The sequence below is a fragment of the Lynx rufus genome, unplaced genomic scaffold (assembly GCF_022079265.1).
Source record: "Lynx rufus isolate CCGP_SWC_20201006 ecotype Redwood Valley unplaced genomic scaffold, mLynRuf1.p SCAF_3, whole genome shotgun sequence".
NCBI lineage: Eukaryota > Metazoa > Chordata > Mammalia > Carnivora > Felidae > Lynx > Lynx rufus.
In genome coordinates, this window is record NW_025814845.1 from 17,201,335 (window position 1) to 17,218,176 (window position 16,842).

At 36.0% G+C, this 16,842-nt stretch overlaps 1 protein-coding gene across 1 annotated transcript in view; it reads left to right on the forward strand.

The window, feature by feature from the left end:
• PI4K2B (phosphatidylinositol 4-kinase type 2 beta) overlaps positions 1 to 16,842 on the forward strand; it is a 32,496-nt gene that overhangs the window by 9,558 nt on the left and 6,096 nt on the right. Inside the window, exons 2-9 of the mRNA XM_047091060.1 lie at positions 525 to 661; positions 2,351 to 2,551; positions 3,134 to 3,265; positions 5,112 to 5,265; positions 6,412 to 6,470; positions 8,576 to 8,675; positions 11,990 to 12,123; positions 12,688 to 12,747. Of these exons, the coding sequence (XP_046947016.1) occupies positions 525 to 661; positions 2,351 to 2,551; positions 3,134 to 3,265; positions 5,112 to 5,265; positions 6,412 to 6,470; positions 8,576 to 8,675; positions 11,990 to 12,123; positions 12,688 to 12,747 (977 nt within the window). The remainder of the gene's footprint in view (positions 1 to 524; positions 662 to 2,350; positions 2,552 to 3,133; positions 3,266 to 5,111; positions 5,266 to 6,411; positions 6,471 to 8,575; positions 8,676 to 11,989; positions 12,124 to 12,687; positions 12,748 to 16,842) is intronic.

Sequence of the window (16,842 nt, forward strand, 5' to 3'; positions counted from 1 at the left end):
GTCCTAGTGGGATGGAATAATTTTTGAACTCAGGGTACTAGAGGGAACGAACGAGGAAGATAAAAGGTGCTTGAAATGGAAAGGTGTGGGGAGGTTGCAGGTATTGGTGATGATAGATCTGAGGTGTGACCACAGCTGGAAGGGGAGGTGGAATGGAGAACAGAATCACTGGAAGAGAGGAGGAATTCAGAGCACTCGGAGGTATTAGTATGATTATTTCAACAAATAGGGATTTTGTTTTTCATGCGTCAGTACTTGAACTTTAAAGAGAAGTGGGGTTGGGGGAAAAAAGCGAGGATCCAAGCAGCCCATGTGATACTCGATTACATTTTTTCTTAAACCTAGAGAAGGAGCATCCTGGAAGCCATGTGATGGCTTTTGTTCTTCTGTACCTTAATGTCCTAATGCTAATAACCTAAGCCAGTATCACAGGTCCCTATCACAAGCATTCTCATAGCTGGCCTTTCTTCGTCACGTTCCATATCAACATTGATTTTTTAATGCAATAATTGTTGGTTCTTCAGCATTGAATACATTCCTGGATGATCCTGAATTTGCTGATGTTATATTGAAAGCAGAGCAAGCAATAGAATTTGGAGTTTTTCCAGAAAGAATCTCTCAAGGTTCAAGTGGAAGTTACTTTGTGAAGGATCCTAAGAGGGTGAGAATTTCACAGATCTACTGTATATAACAGAAATTTTGGAAAATACTAATTTAAATGTGGAGTCATTATGAGGTTCTGAAGCTATTTTCCTAATCTGATTGCACCCTCTTTTCAAAAATAAAGGTGGGGGGTTGTTTTGTGTTTAACTAGAGCATTCTGCTATTTAGAAATAGCGCTATTCATTTTAAGTCACAGTTTGCTTTCCTATTTTAGTACTTGGTTTCAAGCAATTACGGAATGTTCACATTCAGCTATAGATTTGTTGAGTTTATATTCGTAAGTCCTTACTTTACAGTATCTATATTAGCCAAGCAAAGTAGAAATTTAAACTTTCAAAGGCTTGCCCTAGGAATATTTGCCAGCATTATGCCAGAGGAACCTGGGCAGCCTGAAGCTTGAAGGCATTGGAATGTGACATCGTGAAATGAACCAAAGTAGAATTCTAGGGCAGAAAAGAGAAGTTGATATGGGACTTTGTTCCAATTAGTCTAGATTTTCAGAAATCTGTATTATTATCTTTAAAAGCTTCCTGAATGATACATAACCAGCAGTTCTTCAGGAGTAAAAAAGGTTATGATTTCATCCTAATATTCTTTGCAAAGATCCAAGTTACATTTTAAAACAGTCTTTTTTGGGATTTAAATATATATATATATATATATATATATATATATATATACACACACACACACACACATATATGTACATATATATGCACATATATATCTATATATATGTATATATATATATATATATATATATATATGGTAATGTCAGTCTCTCAGTCTTTCCTCCAAGTTTGATTTAGTAATTTTTTCTTCTTAACTTTTTACTAGTGACTCAGATTTTACTGCATTATAAAGCAATTATGTACTTAAAATTATAGTAAGATTTTTATTTCTTGTCTAAGGATAATTCACCCTCTAAATTTAATATGAATATATTTTATCAGACCAGTAATAAAGATTATAGACTTTAGACATCCATGGGCAAATTTTTTTTTAAGAGGAGAAAATTTATTTAAAATGATTCACAAAAAAAATAACTGGAAAAAGATTAGGGTAGGAGAATCTGACAACATAGATATTCACTATATCCTATCATTACCTTTATATTTTAGAGATGACTTTTTGTCATTGGCTTTATTAGTTCATTTAACAAATGCTTGAATGCCTACCGTGTACCAGGCACTGTTCTGAGTACTTGGGATACAGCCCTAACAAAGTCCTTGCCCTTTAGAATGTACATCTAGTGAGAAAGTAGCTGATAAGTAAACACATAATATGGATATTTAATAGATACTATCTGACCTAGAGCAGTAGTTTTCAAACATTATGAAATCAGCAGAACCCTTTCTTAAGTTGGAAGTCCAGTAATAAAACAAGTGAAGTCAAAGTTAATCTAGTTAAGTGGTAGGGGGTCTTAGAGCCCTACTCTCATTTCCCCTCTCACCTTTCCTAGTGTTGCTGAGAGCACAGTTTGAAAACTACTAGCCCAAAGGATTACTGATTTTACATTGTTAAATGAGAATGGATATAAAAACACAATGAGAACTAAACCTCTTAATATTTAAGGGTTATGTCCAAATCTGGTGGGAAGAAATAGAAAAAGATTACCAAAATGCATTTTATGGGTTATCATCTCTCTATATTAAAAGTCTCAGAAAATGTCTCCTATTTTATATAGAAAATTATTGGTGTATTTAAACCCAAATCAGAAGAGCCTTATGGTCAACTGAATCCAAAATGGACCAAATATGTTCATAAGGTCTGCTGCCCTTGCTGCTTTGGTAGAGGCTGCCTGCTTCCTAATCAGGGATACCTTTCTGAAGCTGGTGCCTCCCTTGTGGATGAAAAGCTGCATCTGAATATTGTACCTAAAACAAAGGTAAAGGAGAAAATTGGTTTTCATTATGTGCTTCTAATTTATAGTCTACTTCTCTGCAAACACTTTAGTAATATTTCTGATGACAGAACCTGAAGTTGAGCCCTTGTTTTGGTAATCCGGAGACATGAGTAACCGATAAATTGATTCTGGGGGAGATGCTCAAAGTGTCCAAGCAAGTCTCCCTGGCTGCTGATGCCTAGATGATGCTGACGACAAGACAAGAAGAGAAAGAACTAACATTTAGAAGGCGGAAGAATATCGGTGTTCTAGAAATTCTTTCTATTTAGCCTTTATGAATTTTTACTTGAAGACTTCCTCAGAATATCCATTCCTAATTCTACATCTCAGAATGATTACTTCTTTCTTCTACTGGCCAGTTTTAAGCTGCCTCTCTCAAAAATATGTACCATTTAACTGACTTTGCAAAATCCCTAAGCCTTTCTAGTTTAGAGTCTCTGCACCATTTAGGATTGGGTTGAACTTCGCTGATTTATAGCTTTAGAGTGTGTTTCATGGTGTATATGAATAGAAACACTATAATGCAAATTCTCATAACCATTTTTCTAAACTGTGTGTTTCTAGGTGGTTTGGCTTGTCAGTGAGACATTTAACTACAGTGCAATTGACCGTGCAAAATCTAGAGGCAAAAAGTATGCTTTAGAGAAAGTGCCAAAAGTAGGTAGAAAATTCCATCGGATAGGACTCCCCCCTAAGGTAAGTTACTGTGAGAAACTTTATTTGGGGGGACAATTCAGCATGTATTACCTGAGTATTGTGTGCTGTAGGCTGTGGATAATGATAATAAAGAAAATAGTTTTTTTCATTCTCAAAGAGCTTTCAGTGAACAAGCAATCTCAGTGTGATATGAGAAAGCTGTTAGGATGGTTAAATTCTCAGAGAGGATAGAGGAGAGATGTCTAACCCAGCTTGGAGGACTGGGGATACTGTTTCCAGGAGGAGTTTGCATCTAAGGCTTTATAAAGTAATGGCTAAAAGCACAGACTTAAGTTTCTCTCACAGCCCCTCTACCAGTTAGCTCTGAGCCCTTGGGCAAGTTGCTTGCTCCTTAAGCCCCAGTTTCTATAAACTGGGATGAGAAAAACTACCTCTTGAGGTTGTGAGATAAAATGAAGAAATTCATGTCAAGTACTTGGTATGTGCCTGGCACATAGTGTAAAGTAAGTGGTAGTAATTCTTGTTTACGGACTACATAATGCATTTTGTTTTTTCTTATCACTTTTAGATAAACCTAAGGATTGGTTAGCAGCTGGCTAAGCAGGAGTGGGAAGGGTTAATGGGAAGACATTCTAGAAAAACTTCAGGCTTTTATATATATATGTGTGTGTGTGTATATATATATATGTATATACAATTTATATATATTTTTAATTTTTTTATATTTTACATTTTTACATTATATATATGTAATATGTATGTGTATGTAATATGTATATGTAATATATGCATGTATATATGTATGTGTGTACATATATGTAAGTGTATATATATATGTAATTTGTGTGTGTGTGTATATATATATATATATATATATATATATATATATGTAATGTGACCTGTGATTTTGTTTTGTGGTTGCTATGCCTAGCATATATCTAGATAAAAGAATTTGAATAGAAATTCATGGTTAACTTAAATTGTTTTTAAAATTATACTCCAAGTAAGGAGGAAGTTTGAAAATTTTTACAAGGCCTGTTATTCCTTGGATATGATAAAATTAAGTGTGACTAAAGAAAGATATTATTTCCATATTTATGACTACTTATTAAGTGCTTTAAAGAAAACCTTTTAGATATATAGTTAAAATTTCAGGCCAACAATAAGAACATAGTGTTAGGATAAGAAATAGATTTTCTTTGTGGTTATTTGTATTTATGAGACCAACCAGGTAACCCATGTGTCCTGTGCCATAAATACATTTAGTAATGTTAATGACAGAAATGCCTTTTAAAACAGACATATCTTCAAGGAAAGGATTTTCTTAAAAACCACTTAAAACCATGTTATGATTGATTGATTAATTCTTTAAAATTTGTGACCGGATCTTTAATCTGCAAAGTTGAAGAATTCATTTAAAAAAATAAGGATATATTCCATATTTTATGTTGTAAAAAATATCCCAAAGTATTTCTTCAATAAGATAAAAGTATGCACGGTTATTAAATGACCAGGATAGGTGTAATATTTGGCCACTATAATTAAGTTCATTTTAATGAATATTTTTAGAAAACATCAGCCTGAGTTGAGATTTTCACCTTGAGGGCACATGTGCATTTTCTTTTTCAGTTATCCTAAAATAGCTTCCATGCTCCTTAAAAGCCTAGGGTTGAGCATTTTTACTTTGCTATGTATTCTTTATGTGGCTGTTTAAAGTTAGTGTATAAAATAGTTTGATAAATATGGCTTATCTAAATTAGTGTTAACCCTTCTATTTTTCTTATAATGTTTATATAACATTTTATGATGATACTGGTGAGAAATTAAAGAAGTAATTTCTTTGTTCTTGTACTTTCTTTTCTAACTCTAGTTCTTAAAATTATAGATTGGTTCCTTTCAGTTATTTGTTGAAGGTTACAAGGAGGCTGAATATTGGCTTAGGAAATTTGAAGCTGACCCTTTGCCCGAGAATATTAGAAAACAATTTCAGTCACAGTTTGAAAGATTAGTTATTTTGGATTACATCATCAGAAATACAGGTATTGAAGTTCTCTTACTTGTTTACCCAAATCTTGTTAGTTTGCAGATTGTATTCAACTCTTGTTATCTAAATCAAAGACATAAAATTTTGATACAGAAGTCTGGAGGCCACTTTTTCTCTACCTGCCTTGGAAAACAGATGTAGTACTGACTCCCTTGGGCAGAGTTAATCTTGTACTGGAGATTCTAACTCATAGCAGTCTCCTGCCTGGGTGGTAGAGGTCAGTTCTTGTCCCTCCTGGGGAATTTCTTAGCAGCAGGACAAAGCCAGAAATATTATCTGCATAATATGAATAATTAAAACTTGATTGTGTAAATTATTTTAGATGCTTATTTTGACTTTAGGTAACTGTTAGCATAGTCTATAAATACATTAAACTTGATTTTTTTCTGTGCTAGAATGGAGCAGTGGTGTAGATCATCTGAAACAGTGGTTCCCAAATATGGTTCCCTGGACTGGCTGGGTCAGTTTCATGTGGGGACTTGTTACACATGCATCTTTTCAGAAGAGTGCACCCCAGTCCTGCTAAAGCAGAAACTCTGCATAGGGGGCCACCAGTCTGTTTTAACATGTCCTCTCAGTAATTCTGAAGCATGCTGAAATTTGAGAACCACTGGTTCAAAATATTTGCTCACTTATACTAGTTTCTGAAAAAGCATTACATACTTTTCCAGAGTTGCCTTCTTAATTAATGTGGTCTTCGATTAATGTTAAATTTGATGTAGAGTCATAGAGTACTTCTATACAGACATTAGGTGAGAACCTACCCAGAAATTTGCTTGGTAATAGAGGTACATGCTTTTTCTTCCTGAGGGGAAGAGAAGTTATCCTTGATTTTAATAACCTTGATTTAATAGTTCTTGATAATACATACCTCACAGAATGGTTATAAGGATTAAATGAATTAGTGCCTGTTAAGTACTTACAACAATGTCTGACACAGCGTAAACCCTCAAAAAGTGTTAGTTAACATTTGTAAGTATTTTTTGGCTTGTATGTGTTAGGTTGGAGCCTTTAATATGTACACATGTGCCACAGATAACCAGTTAAGGTCTTGAAAATCAAAAGGTGACTAGAATATTTCCTTTGATATTAAGCTATGATATCCATAAAAAATGAAGTAACATTTGTTTTGTTTTGAAAGACAGGGGAAATGACAATTGGTTAATCAAATACGAAAAGCAACAGGGAAAGGAAGTTAAGGTAAGGAAATTTCAAAATTATACACAGAGACACACACAATTTCTATAAAAGATTCCTTAAATTTTTTTTTTTTTTAATGCTTTATTTATTTTTGAGACAGAGAGAGACAGAGCATGAACGGGGGAGGGTCAGAGAGAGGGAGACACAGAATCTGAAACAGGCTCCAGGCTCTAAGCTGTCAGCACAGAGCCCGACGCGGGGCTCGAACTCACGGACTGCGAGATCATGACCTGAGCCGAAGTCGGCCGCCTAACCGACTGAGCCACCCAGGCGCCCCAAAAGATTCCTTAAATTTATGTTTTTCTTCATTTCTTCATTTCCTTCACTTAGATCCTTGGTTTTATCTCCTTTTGCTGTTTTTCTCATCTTTTTTCTTTCCTCCCCTGTTTACACTGCATTTTTTAAATTTCTAAATCTCTGTGCAGCTTTATTTTTTATGTTGTATTAGAGTAGAAGAATGATACCAGCTTGGTACTTTTTTTTAGAACTTGGGAAATTCGTTGTAGAACCACGACCACCAGATTTATTTTGCTTTTATGTAAAAAAGGTTCTGGTATTTTTGGTCGACGTGTTTATATTTTAGTAATTCACTTCTTTCTGAGTCTTATGACTCCATAATGTGGATGAGTCTCAAAATCCTGCTGAGTGAAAGGAGCTACTCACAAAGGGAACACACTGATTCCATTTATGTGAAAATCTACAAAGTGCAAACTAATCCCTGGTGACAGAAAGCAGACCCTGGTTGCCTGCGGGTGGGGTAGAGGGAGGGAGCGAGAGAGGGAGCCACTGCAAAGGACACCAGAAAACTTTCGGTGAAGGTTTCACATCCGCGGATGCTTATCAAATTGTACACTAATATGTGAAGTTTATTGTGTGTAAATTATACCTCAATAAAATTGTAAATAGAAGAAAAGAAATAAAAATAAATGGCAGTTACAGCAGAAATAGGTTTAAAATACACACATAAATATATATTTTCATAATAGTTGCTAAATATATTTTATTGGTGTATTTTGAGCAATTAGATTTTACTGAAAATTTTATTCTTTTGCTCTTAAGTATTTTGTGCATTTTCAGTGAGGTAAGATATTTGATATAAACTAAAAGAAACAAACCAGACATATATGACACGGACCTTCATGCTAATACTTCTCATTTTAAAATTGTCTTTTTTACCTTTTGTTTTTATCTAGGCCACTTGCTAATGGCAACCGTCTTATCTTTACATAATAAATACTCTTTTTTTTAAATTTTTTTAAAGTTTGTTTATTATTGAGAGACAAAGAGAGACAGACCGTGAGCAGGAGAGGGTCAGAGAGAGAGGGAGACACAGAATCCGAAGCAGGCTCCAGGCTCTGAGCTGTCAGCACGGAGCCCGACACGGGGCTCGAACCCATGAACCGCGAGATCATGACCTGAGCCGAAGTCGGACGCTTAACCGACTAAGCCACCCAGGCACCCCCATAATAAATACTCTTTAACATGAAATCCCTCTTGCTGTCAAGAATGTAGAAGTTAGGAATGGCCTACTTTCTGTAATTAATGGTATCTTGAGATTCCTTCTACTGGACCTTTTTATAATTGTTCTTTGAAGAGTTTTATTTAGAAACATTTTGTGTTTGGACTAAATATTTCCGGGGTACCCCAGGAAAGACTAAATTTTTAATGAGGTAGCTTTGTTAAGTTCTCTTAAAAATACCAATATTTTGCAAATGTCATACTTTTAAGCAGTATATCTAGCAGTAAATTATCTGAAACAACAAATTTTTAAGTCTTAATAATTCCAAGTCCTCTTCCCCAAAAGGAAAGAAATGAAACCAGTACTATCTGAATTTATAATAGCAAATAAAAAATAGTGATTATGAAATTCTTACTGATTTATACGATGGTTTCTTCCCTTCAAGTGTGGAAATTTGTACTTTCTGATAACTTATTTTTTATTTATAGTAAGACCTTTAATAAAAGGCAACTTATTTTTTATTTTTTAGTCTCTTCAAATAAAAGGTATTTAAACTTCAATAATTTTTAAAAATTTATTTAATACTTGATCTTTTAGAAATATTCATATACATTTTTTTATCAGCAGCCATTTTTTTCTTCTTTAGGAAACGAAATGGATTGATGATAAAGAATCACTTATTAAAATAGCTGCAATTGATAATGGTCTGGCATTTCCTTTTAAGCATCCTGATGAATGGAGAGCATGTAAGTGTTTAGAACCATCTATACATTCTATAATCACCCTTTTCCAGAATGGGAAGGGAACAAAACTTATGGATATCAAAAAAAGGAAAAGAAAAATTGGGTGAAGAATAATCATTCACTAGGGCTCCATTCTAGATGTTGGGGATGCAAAGATACATTCTACACGGGCCTTGCCATGTTTGTTTGCTTATTTTTGAGGGACTGTGTCTGGTTTTGGTTTTTTGGCTTGTGTTAGTCTTGTAGAATAAGTTTTTAAATGTATGTAACATGAGAATCATCTATTTTAATATATGGATAGAACTTAACTTTAATGTTTTGGGTAGTATTCACTTACAAAACAGTTTAGGCCTACCTCTCCCCTTTGCAGTGAGTAGTGCTTTAACTGCCTTACCAGTCTCCTCTGTGGTTGAGGGTCTGGTTTGCTACATCTTCTTGAGCTAGTTTTATTTTGTTTAAAATTGTTCGTGACATCTTGAGATCTGGATTAATGGGTACAAAGTTTTTTTATAGAATTATAATTGGGGCACCTGGGTGGCTCAGTCAGTTGAGCATCTGACTTCGGCTCAGGTCATGATCTCATGGTTCGTGAATTCAAACCCCACATTGGGCTCACTGCTTTCAGCACAGAGCCCACTTCGGATCCTCTGTCCCCGCCTCTCTTTCTGCCCCTTATCTGCTCATGTTCTCTCTGTCTCGAAAATAAAAAATAAACATTAAAAAAAATTAAAGAAAAAAAGAACTTCCTGAGTTACAAACTCACAAACCATGAGATCATGACCAGAACCGAAGTTGGACACTTAAATGACTGAGGCATCCAGATGCCCCTAAAAAAACCTTTTTTTAATAAAAATTAATGAATAAGTAAATAAAATTTCTGTGTCAGTTGATTAAAAAAAAACCTGCCCATTTTTATTTTCAAGTTTTATTGCTTTGTGACCTATGACTGGCTGCATAAATTCTGCTGATTGAAATTTGTTAGTAATTCCTTTGTAATCTGGTTGATGGCCAGTTAAAAGGTACTTGAAAAGAACTTGTCTGGACACTAAGTTCTGCATCTGTCTGTTAATTAAAGCTTGTAGTTGTTAGTCAAATCATATTATTTTTTTGACCACTTGATCTGTTAATTTTTGAGAGTTGAAGTTGACTAAGATTGTGATTTTGGCAATTTCTTCTTGCATTTCTGTACATTTTTTGCTGTGTATTTGACATATATAAAGGCCCAGCATTTTATATTGTTGGTGGCTTGTTCTTTTATTAGTGTGAAATACATCTCACTTTATCCCTCTCAATGTTTTTTTTTTTTACTTTTCTTATTTTATCTGTTGTAACATTGCTACACCTCATTTCTTTTTATTAACATTTACCTGGTGTTATTCTATACTTTTATTTTTAACTTCCATCATTTTGTTGTAAGCATATGACTTATGCCCAACACTTAACTGGATATTTTTTTACCCAATCTGAGATTCTTTTAAAAGGTACATTTAACTCTAGTTAAAGTCTCAATAAATAATGTGTTTGAACTTTTCCTGCCATCTTACTTTTTTCTATTGACCATGAATTCCAATTTATTTTTCCTTTCCTATCTTTTGTTGAATTGGCTTGAGATGTCTTTGTTTCATTGTTTTTTCCCTCTAATAGTTTGGAATTTATATGCAAATTGTATTTTAAAAGTGTTAAGGGCTCCTACAATACATCTGGGAAATTTTACCAAATATGCAGTTGAGGATTAGAGATCTGGAACTTGAAAGAGGAGTTGATATTGAAGATATAGTTTTTAAACTGTCACCGTGGTAGCGGAAGCCATGGTGGTGTTTATTACCTCAGGGAATTCAAGGAGAACAAATACCACCACTAGGACACTGTGAGGTACACAAATACTCAGTGAATGTCTCATGAATGTTTAGCAAATAAATGAAGGAGAGAAAGGGGGGAATGGTGGCATTGAAGGCAAGAGGAAAAGCCAGCAAACAAAAGAAGTGGCTTAAAGGATAGAAAGTACACTCTGGGAGAGTAGTATCTCCAAAGCCACACAGGAGAGAATTTCACAAAGGGAGATGATAGAAGACTGCTACTTTCTACAGAGACATTAAGTAGCATGAGGACTGCAAGTATGCCTTTGGAGAGACTCTTATGAGATGGCTGGTGGTCTTAGGGGAGAGCGGTTTGAATGGTGATAATAGAAGTTGAGGGATAGGGATCAGAAGTAAAGGCAGGCATGGAATAAGAGCTTTTATGTGATTGGTCAGGGAAAAGTAAAAAGGAAATTAGATATAGCTGCAGGGAGATGTGGGCCGGAGGAAGGGCTTTCTTTGGAATGGACTGTGTACTTCCCACAGTGGACGGGGAGATAATAAAAGAGAAGTCAGAAGGAATGACTCTAGCTGTAGGAGGTTCTCATTGGATGTGCCCACAGTAGCTCCGTGGGTGATCATCTTGTCATAAGCCTTACATATACTTTCTTGCAGGAATTTGAATATGCACCCTCTCCAGAAGATTCTACAACTTTACGAATCTTTCTCATCCTAGTACTGTGTAGATTTAACAGTCTTCTTAGGAGAGAACTAGAATTAGCCTGAAGTCATGGATCTTTGATCCCTTAGAGACATTTGCCTATTCACCTACTAATGATTTAAAAGTTTGGAACATTCACAGGTGGCTCAGTTGGTTAAGCCTCCAACTCTTGATTTCGGCTCAGATCGTGATCTTACAGTTCATGAGTTCAAGCCCTGCATCAGGCTCTGCGCTGACAGCATGGATCCTGGTTGGGATTCTTCCTCTCTCTCTGCCCCTCCCCTGCTTGCAATCTCTCTCTCTCTCCCTGTCTCTCTCTCTCTCTCTCTGTCTCAAAATAAATAAGTAAATAACACTTAAAAAAATTTTTTAGATAAGACTTTGGAACGTCATATATTTCCACGCATGTGCATGCGTGCACATACACATGCGTGCGCACACACACACACACACACACACACACACTCGTGAGTGGTCCATTCCTGATCATTTGTAACTGGGAGGAGGGCAGGGAAATCTTAGCCATGGTATTTGATCTGGTGTATGTGAACAAATTATAGGTGTCCCTTAATTTCCAAGTTTAGAAACCAGGGATTCAGATGTGTTTTTTGATATAGGGCTGTCTGAGAGAGACTGATTATCAAAATTCTTACCTTTTACTATTTAAAACTCAGGAAGCTGACTAGTTCTAAATAATACTTTACTGTGCTTTACCATCTGAATTCACCACCCAAACTGGGAATCAGGATGATTATTCTCTGATAACTTCTTCCTCTCTTTCTCTCTCCTTTTTCTTTCAGATCCATTTCACTGGGCTTGGCTTCCTCAAGCAAAAGTTCCTTTTTCTGAAGAAGTAAGAAACTTGATTCTACCGTATATTTCCGACATGAACTTTGTGCAAGATTTATGTGAAGATCTTCATGAACTTTTTAAGGTAAATAAATTTTTCGTTTTAATTCTTGCGGAAAACGAAATAAATCTCAAACGAGATTTTCTTAATAGAGCTAATTTGCAGTTTACTGCTTCTGGTGTAGAGCCTGACTTAAAAAGGAATTAACAGCTTTACTTTACAGGAGCATAAATTTGTGAAGTTACACTGGTTATGAGTGTTCTTTGAAGTAAGACTCTATTAAAATCTGACAAGTTGTTTTCTTCAAAAGTTGAATTTTTACAAAAGTACTCCATAAATTGTAATAAATATTTGGTGAGCTGCTGTAGTTTAATTCTCTCAAAAACACCTAAACCCATTGGCTGGAAGGTCATTTTAAATCCTTTTGGGACCAGGTGGATTATAAATAAACTATGCTTGTCATTCTAGAGACATACAAAAATACTTCAAGTAAAAATACTCTTTACATGTTATTTTATCTATTAGGAAAGCTCTGGAATGGCCTTATGTGCTAAGTTGAAGAGTTCCTTTGTTTTCAAATATTTGTTTCAAATTTCTTGATTTTTGGAATTATAATAATGTAGGTTTTTTTCCTCCTTTCCCATAAAGACTGACAGAAGATTTAACAAAGCTACTTTTGAAAGTCAGATGTCTGTTATGAGGGGTCAGGTAAGTTACCTTTTTATGACCTTGTTCCTTAAGAAGACAGTTTCTCTTTGAAACGGTAGTAGTTAACCCTTCTCTCCATTGTGACCCAAAGATGCAATTCTTTTATGCTGAACCAAAATAGCTCGTATGATTAAAAATGAAGTTGATTTCAATAGCATCTTTCCTGTCTTGTTCTAAATTAGGCATTTTTGACCTTGTTGTGTATTGTTTAGTTAACCAGTTTCACTCTCCTGTGAATTCTTTGTCTTCATTTTGATAACTATTTTCCTGAGTGTTACTGTATTTTTCCTCCTCAAGTCCACTTGCTTGGATGTTTCAGTGCCGAGTTCTGTTGCCTTTTGATTATTTCTCTCATAGAATGTGTTTGGCCTTTGCTGGCACAGTCAGTAAATCGCCATATCACCAAAGTTGAACACTGAGTGAGGCAAAAAAGTACTAATAGTAACTCAGTCTTGTCACTCCGTCTTTCTTTAATTAGAGGTACAAGGCGTTAGGTCTGCTGGTGTGGGTGTGCAGGCTGGCTGGTCTACGGATAATGTCTAGTTCTTCCACTCTACTGACAGTACTTAGATTCCAGAAGGAAAACTTGAAACTAAATCATTGTGAATAATTTTATAGTGTTAAGTATAATGAACAGATAAGTTACTGTAAACATTGTCTTTTAGTGACTTACTAATTAACTTTTTCTTCCTAAAATACACGTTTAATTTCAGGTAACTATTTGCTGCATACCTGTGGCAAAAAAGACCAGTCTAGTTTTTGTACTGAGGATTACATTATATAACTTTAACAAATAGATATGATTAAGTTAAATAATCATTCATACACCAAATATTTATTGACAGAACTAGTACCAGGAAGTGATTGAAATAGAACTGTGAGCAAGACCCAGTTCCTCCTGTCATGGAACATTTGCTGTGATGAGGAGGCCAGGGGTCAGGGAAAAGGATGGATTATTCGCTTGTACACCTCTCTGTGCTCTCTGTTATCTGCATTCATGCAGTGCTTTGCTGGAGTCATAAGTTTTAAATAGTAAGTGAAGTGGCTGGAGAAGAAGGCTAGAGCCAGATCTTGGAAGCCTTAAGTGCCAGAATATAGATTCCACGTGGAAGGGATCAGAGCAGTGAGAGATTACCATTCGAAAGGGTTGTGATAAAACTAATTTCTGGGGGAAAAAAAGTACACAAAAAACTAATTTCCAGAGAGGAGACCTTCTTTTGTGAATGCCTGAATTAGGCTAAATTCTGTTTGTATGTGCATTTTGGGGTGGAATTTATATCTCAACCAGAGGTGTCTCTAACTCAGCAAAGATTAAGAACCACTAGGGAAGATGAGGCTGGACAGTCAGGTGCAGATTTGCTCAGCAGGTGAGGAGGCCAGAGACAGGGGGCCTTGCAGGGAGCCGAGTTAGGTGACTCAGGCAGGCATGAAGGGCTTAGGTGGCCCATGATTATAATTATGTCGAAGAGTGTCACCATCCCAAACTATAGTTGAGCTACATTTTCTGGCATAGATAATTATGCCCTAAGATGACCATTTTGCTTAAAACAAAGTGATGTATAAATATTCTCCATCTTCTGGAATTCTCTTATCCGTAAAGATTTATCTTGGGAATTTTTTTAAATTTATTTATTTTGAGAGAGAGCAAGCAGGAGCGGGAAGGAGCAGAGAGATGGGGGGGAGGAGGGTAGAGAGAGAATTCCAAGCAGGCGCCATGCTCCTTGATGAGCTGGATGTGGGGCTTGATCGTGAGATCATGACCTGAGCCAAAATCAAGAGTCAGACGCTTAACCAACTGAGCCACTCAGGCACCCCTCTCAGGAATTTTGTTTTTCAGGGAAAAGCTCTAAATAATTGAATAAGCTTTTGTTGTAAATTAAAGTTAGTACATGAGGAATTTAAATACAAATTTTATTTTATTTATTTATTTATTTTTAATTTTTTTTTTTTTAACGTTTATTTATTTTTGAGACAGAGAGAGACAGAGCATGAACAGGGGAGGGTCAGAGAGAGGGAGACACAGAATCTGAAACAGGCTCCAGGCTCTGAGCTGTCAGCACAGAGCCCGACGCGGGGCTCGAACTCACAGACCGCGAGATCATGACCTGGGCCGAAGTCGGACACCCAACCGACTGAGCCACCCAGGCGCCCCTTAAATACAAATTTTAAAATGCTTGTCTGAAAAGATAGGGGACATTCCAGTTCTGAGATCTGTCACAAAGATATACCAGAGGCTGTCTGCTCTTTTAGGTTTATTTGTTCATATCCTATCTCATTCACAAAGGAGTTAAGGTATTCTACAAATGCATGTAATAAAATTTAAAAATGACAAGATCAAGTTCTGGAGAAAAAAAATAAAATGATGCCTTGGTTGTATGTTTTAATTTGATTTTTTTTTAAATTGTTTTTAAGTTTATTTATTTTAGAGAGAGCGAGAGTGAGCAGGGGAGAGGCAGAGGTGGGGACGGATAGAGGATCTGAAGCGGGCTCTGTGCTGACAGCAGAGAGCCCTTTGTGGGGCTCAAACTCATAAACCGTGAGATCATGACCTGACTTGAAATCAGATGCTTAACCAGCTGAGCCACCCAGGTTCCCCATTTTTGTTTAGTTTGGTTTTGGTTTGGTTTTTGTCTTTCTGATAGCCGGAAAGAATAAGGTACCCTGACCATGCATGATTATGTAGCTTTCTGGTTTTAACTGTTTTTTTCAAAAAGCTGATCTGAAAAATCAGGTTTTATTTTATGTTCTAAAGTAAATCAGTGCTTTGAAACAGAAGTTTAACAAACAAAAACAAATAACAGTAACCTATATTCCAAGCAACAAAATCATTTTTCAGCCAGTTCCTTAACGAAGTCAAAATACTTGTGTTATTTCTACTGTTTATAATTTTCCTTAAATCCCTCTGCCCTCCAGTTTTGCCAGTTAACTCCAGACTTGTGCTTTGGTACAGCCAAGTCTTTTGCCCTAATTTACAGTAAGTTTTTAGTCTTACACACATTATCAGTGACGTGTTCTAATTCTTCTCAGAAAGATTGGGACTGGAACTAAGAGCTAGTATGAAGTCATTTTTTTAAAAACAGTCTGGAACTAGTAATGTTTATTAAAGTTAAAGATTTCGAATGTTACGTTAAATAGCAGTAGGTCATGATCAGGTTCAATAAGATTGTTCATTTTATTTTATTTATTTTTTATATTTCAAGTTTTTACCTAAATTCTAACTAGTTAACATACAGTGTAATATTAGTTTCAAGGGTAGGATTTAAAGATTCATCACTTACATATGATACCCGGTGCTCATCACAAGTGCCCTCCTTGATGCCCATCACCCATCTAGCCCATCCCCTCACCCGCTTCCCCTCCAGCAACCCTCGGTTTGTTCTATAGTTAAGAGTCTAAGGCCATTCATTTTGTGTTCTGCCTATGCCTGTTGGGAACACTGGACCTCAGAAAATACTTAGGTGAAATAATTTTACACGTGGTCTGAGAAAGTGGCAGAAATAATAAATAAAGCTGTCTTATGAATACACAGTGAACTTCTATTCAGTGACTTATAAACCGGAAGCTCATTTGCAGATTCAGTAACAATTGATGTTAAAGACAATGAAAGTAACACTTTAGTACCTCTTGAGTACTTTACCCTTTACTAGATACTTTGATGTTTGGTGTCATTTATTCTTATAGCAGCTCTACACAGTTATCTGCATTTTACGTGGAGGAAACTTGGCTCAAAAGGGTTAAGATGTTGAATCTATGAAATGAGGGGGTCTCAGTCTGCATTTAGGCATTGCCTCTGCCTGAGACCCTTATCATCACTTCTCTGCATTTAATGATCTTCTAAATGGTATCCTGGCCTCTTTTCCTGTCTTTCACATTCAACCAGAGCCATGTCTCTGAAAGCAAATCTGACCATGTCTCCTGTGACTTACAGCTTCCGTGATTTGTCACTGTACAGGCTCCAGTGCCAGTCAACAAGACCTTTAGTAGTCTGCCTCTGTCCTGTACACCTGCCCTGGCACTCGTCACTCATGGCTTCCTCTAAGCCTGGTCACTCTTAACTCTTACTCCCTCCCATTTCTCGTCTCCCAGTGGTGCCCT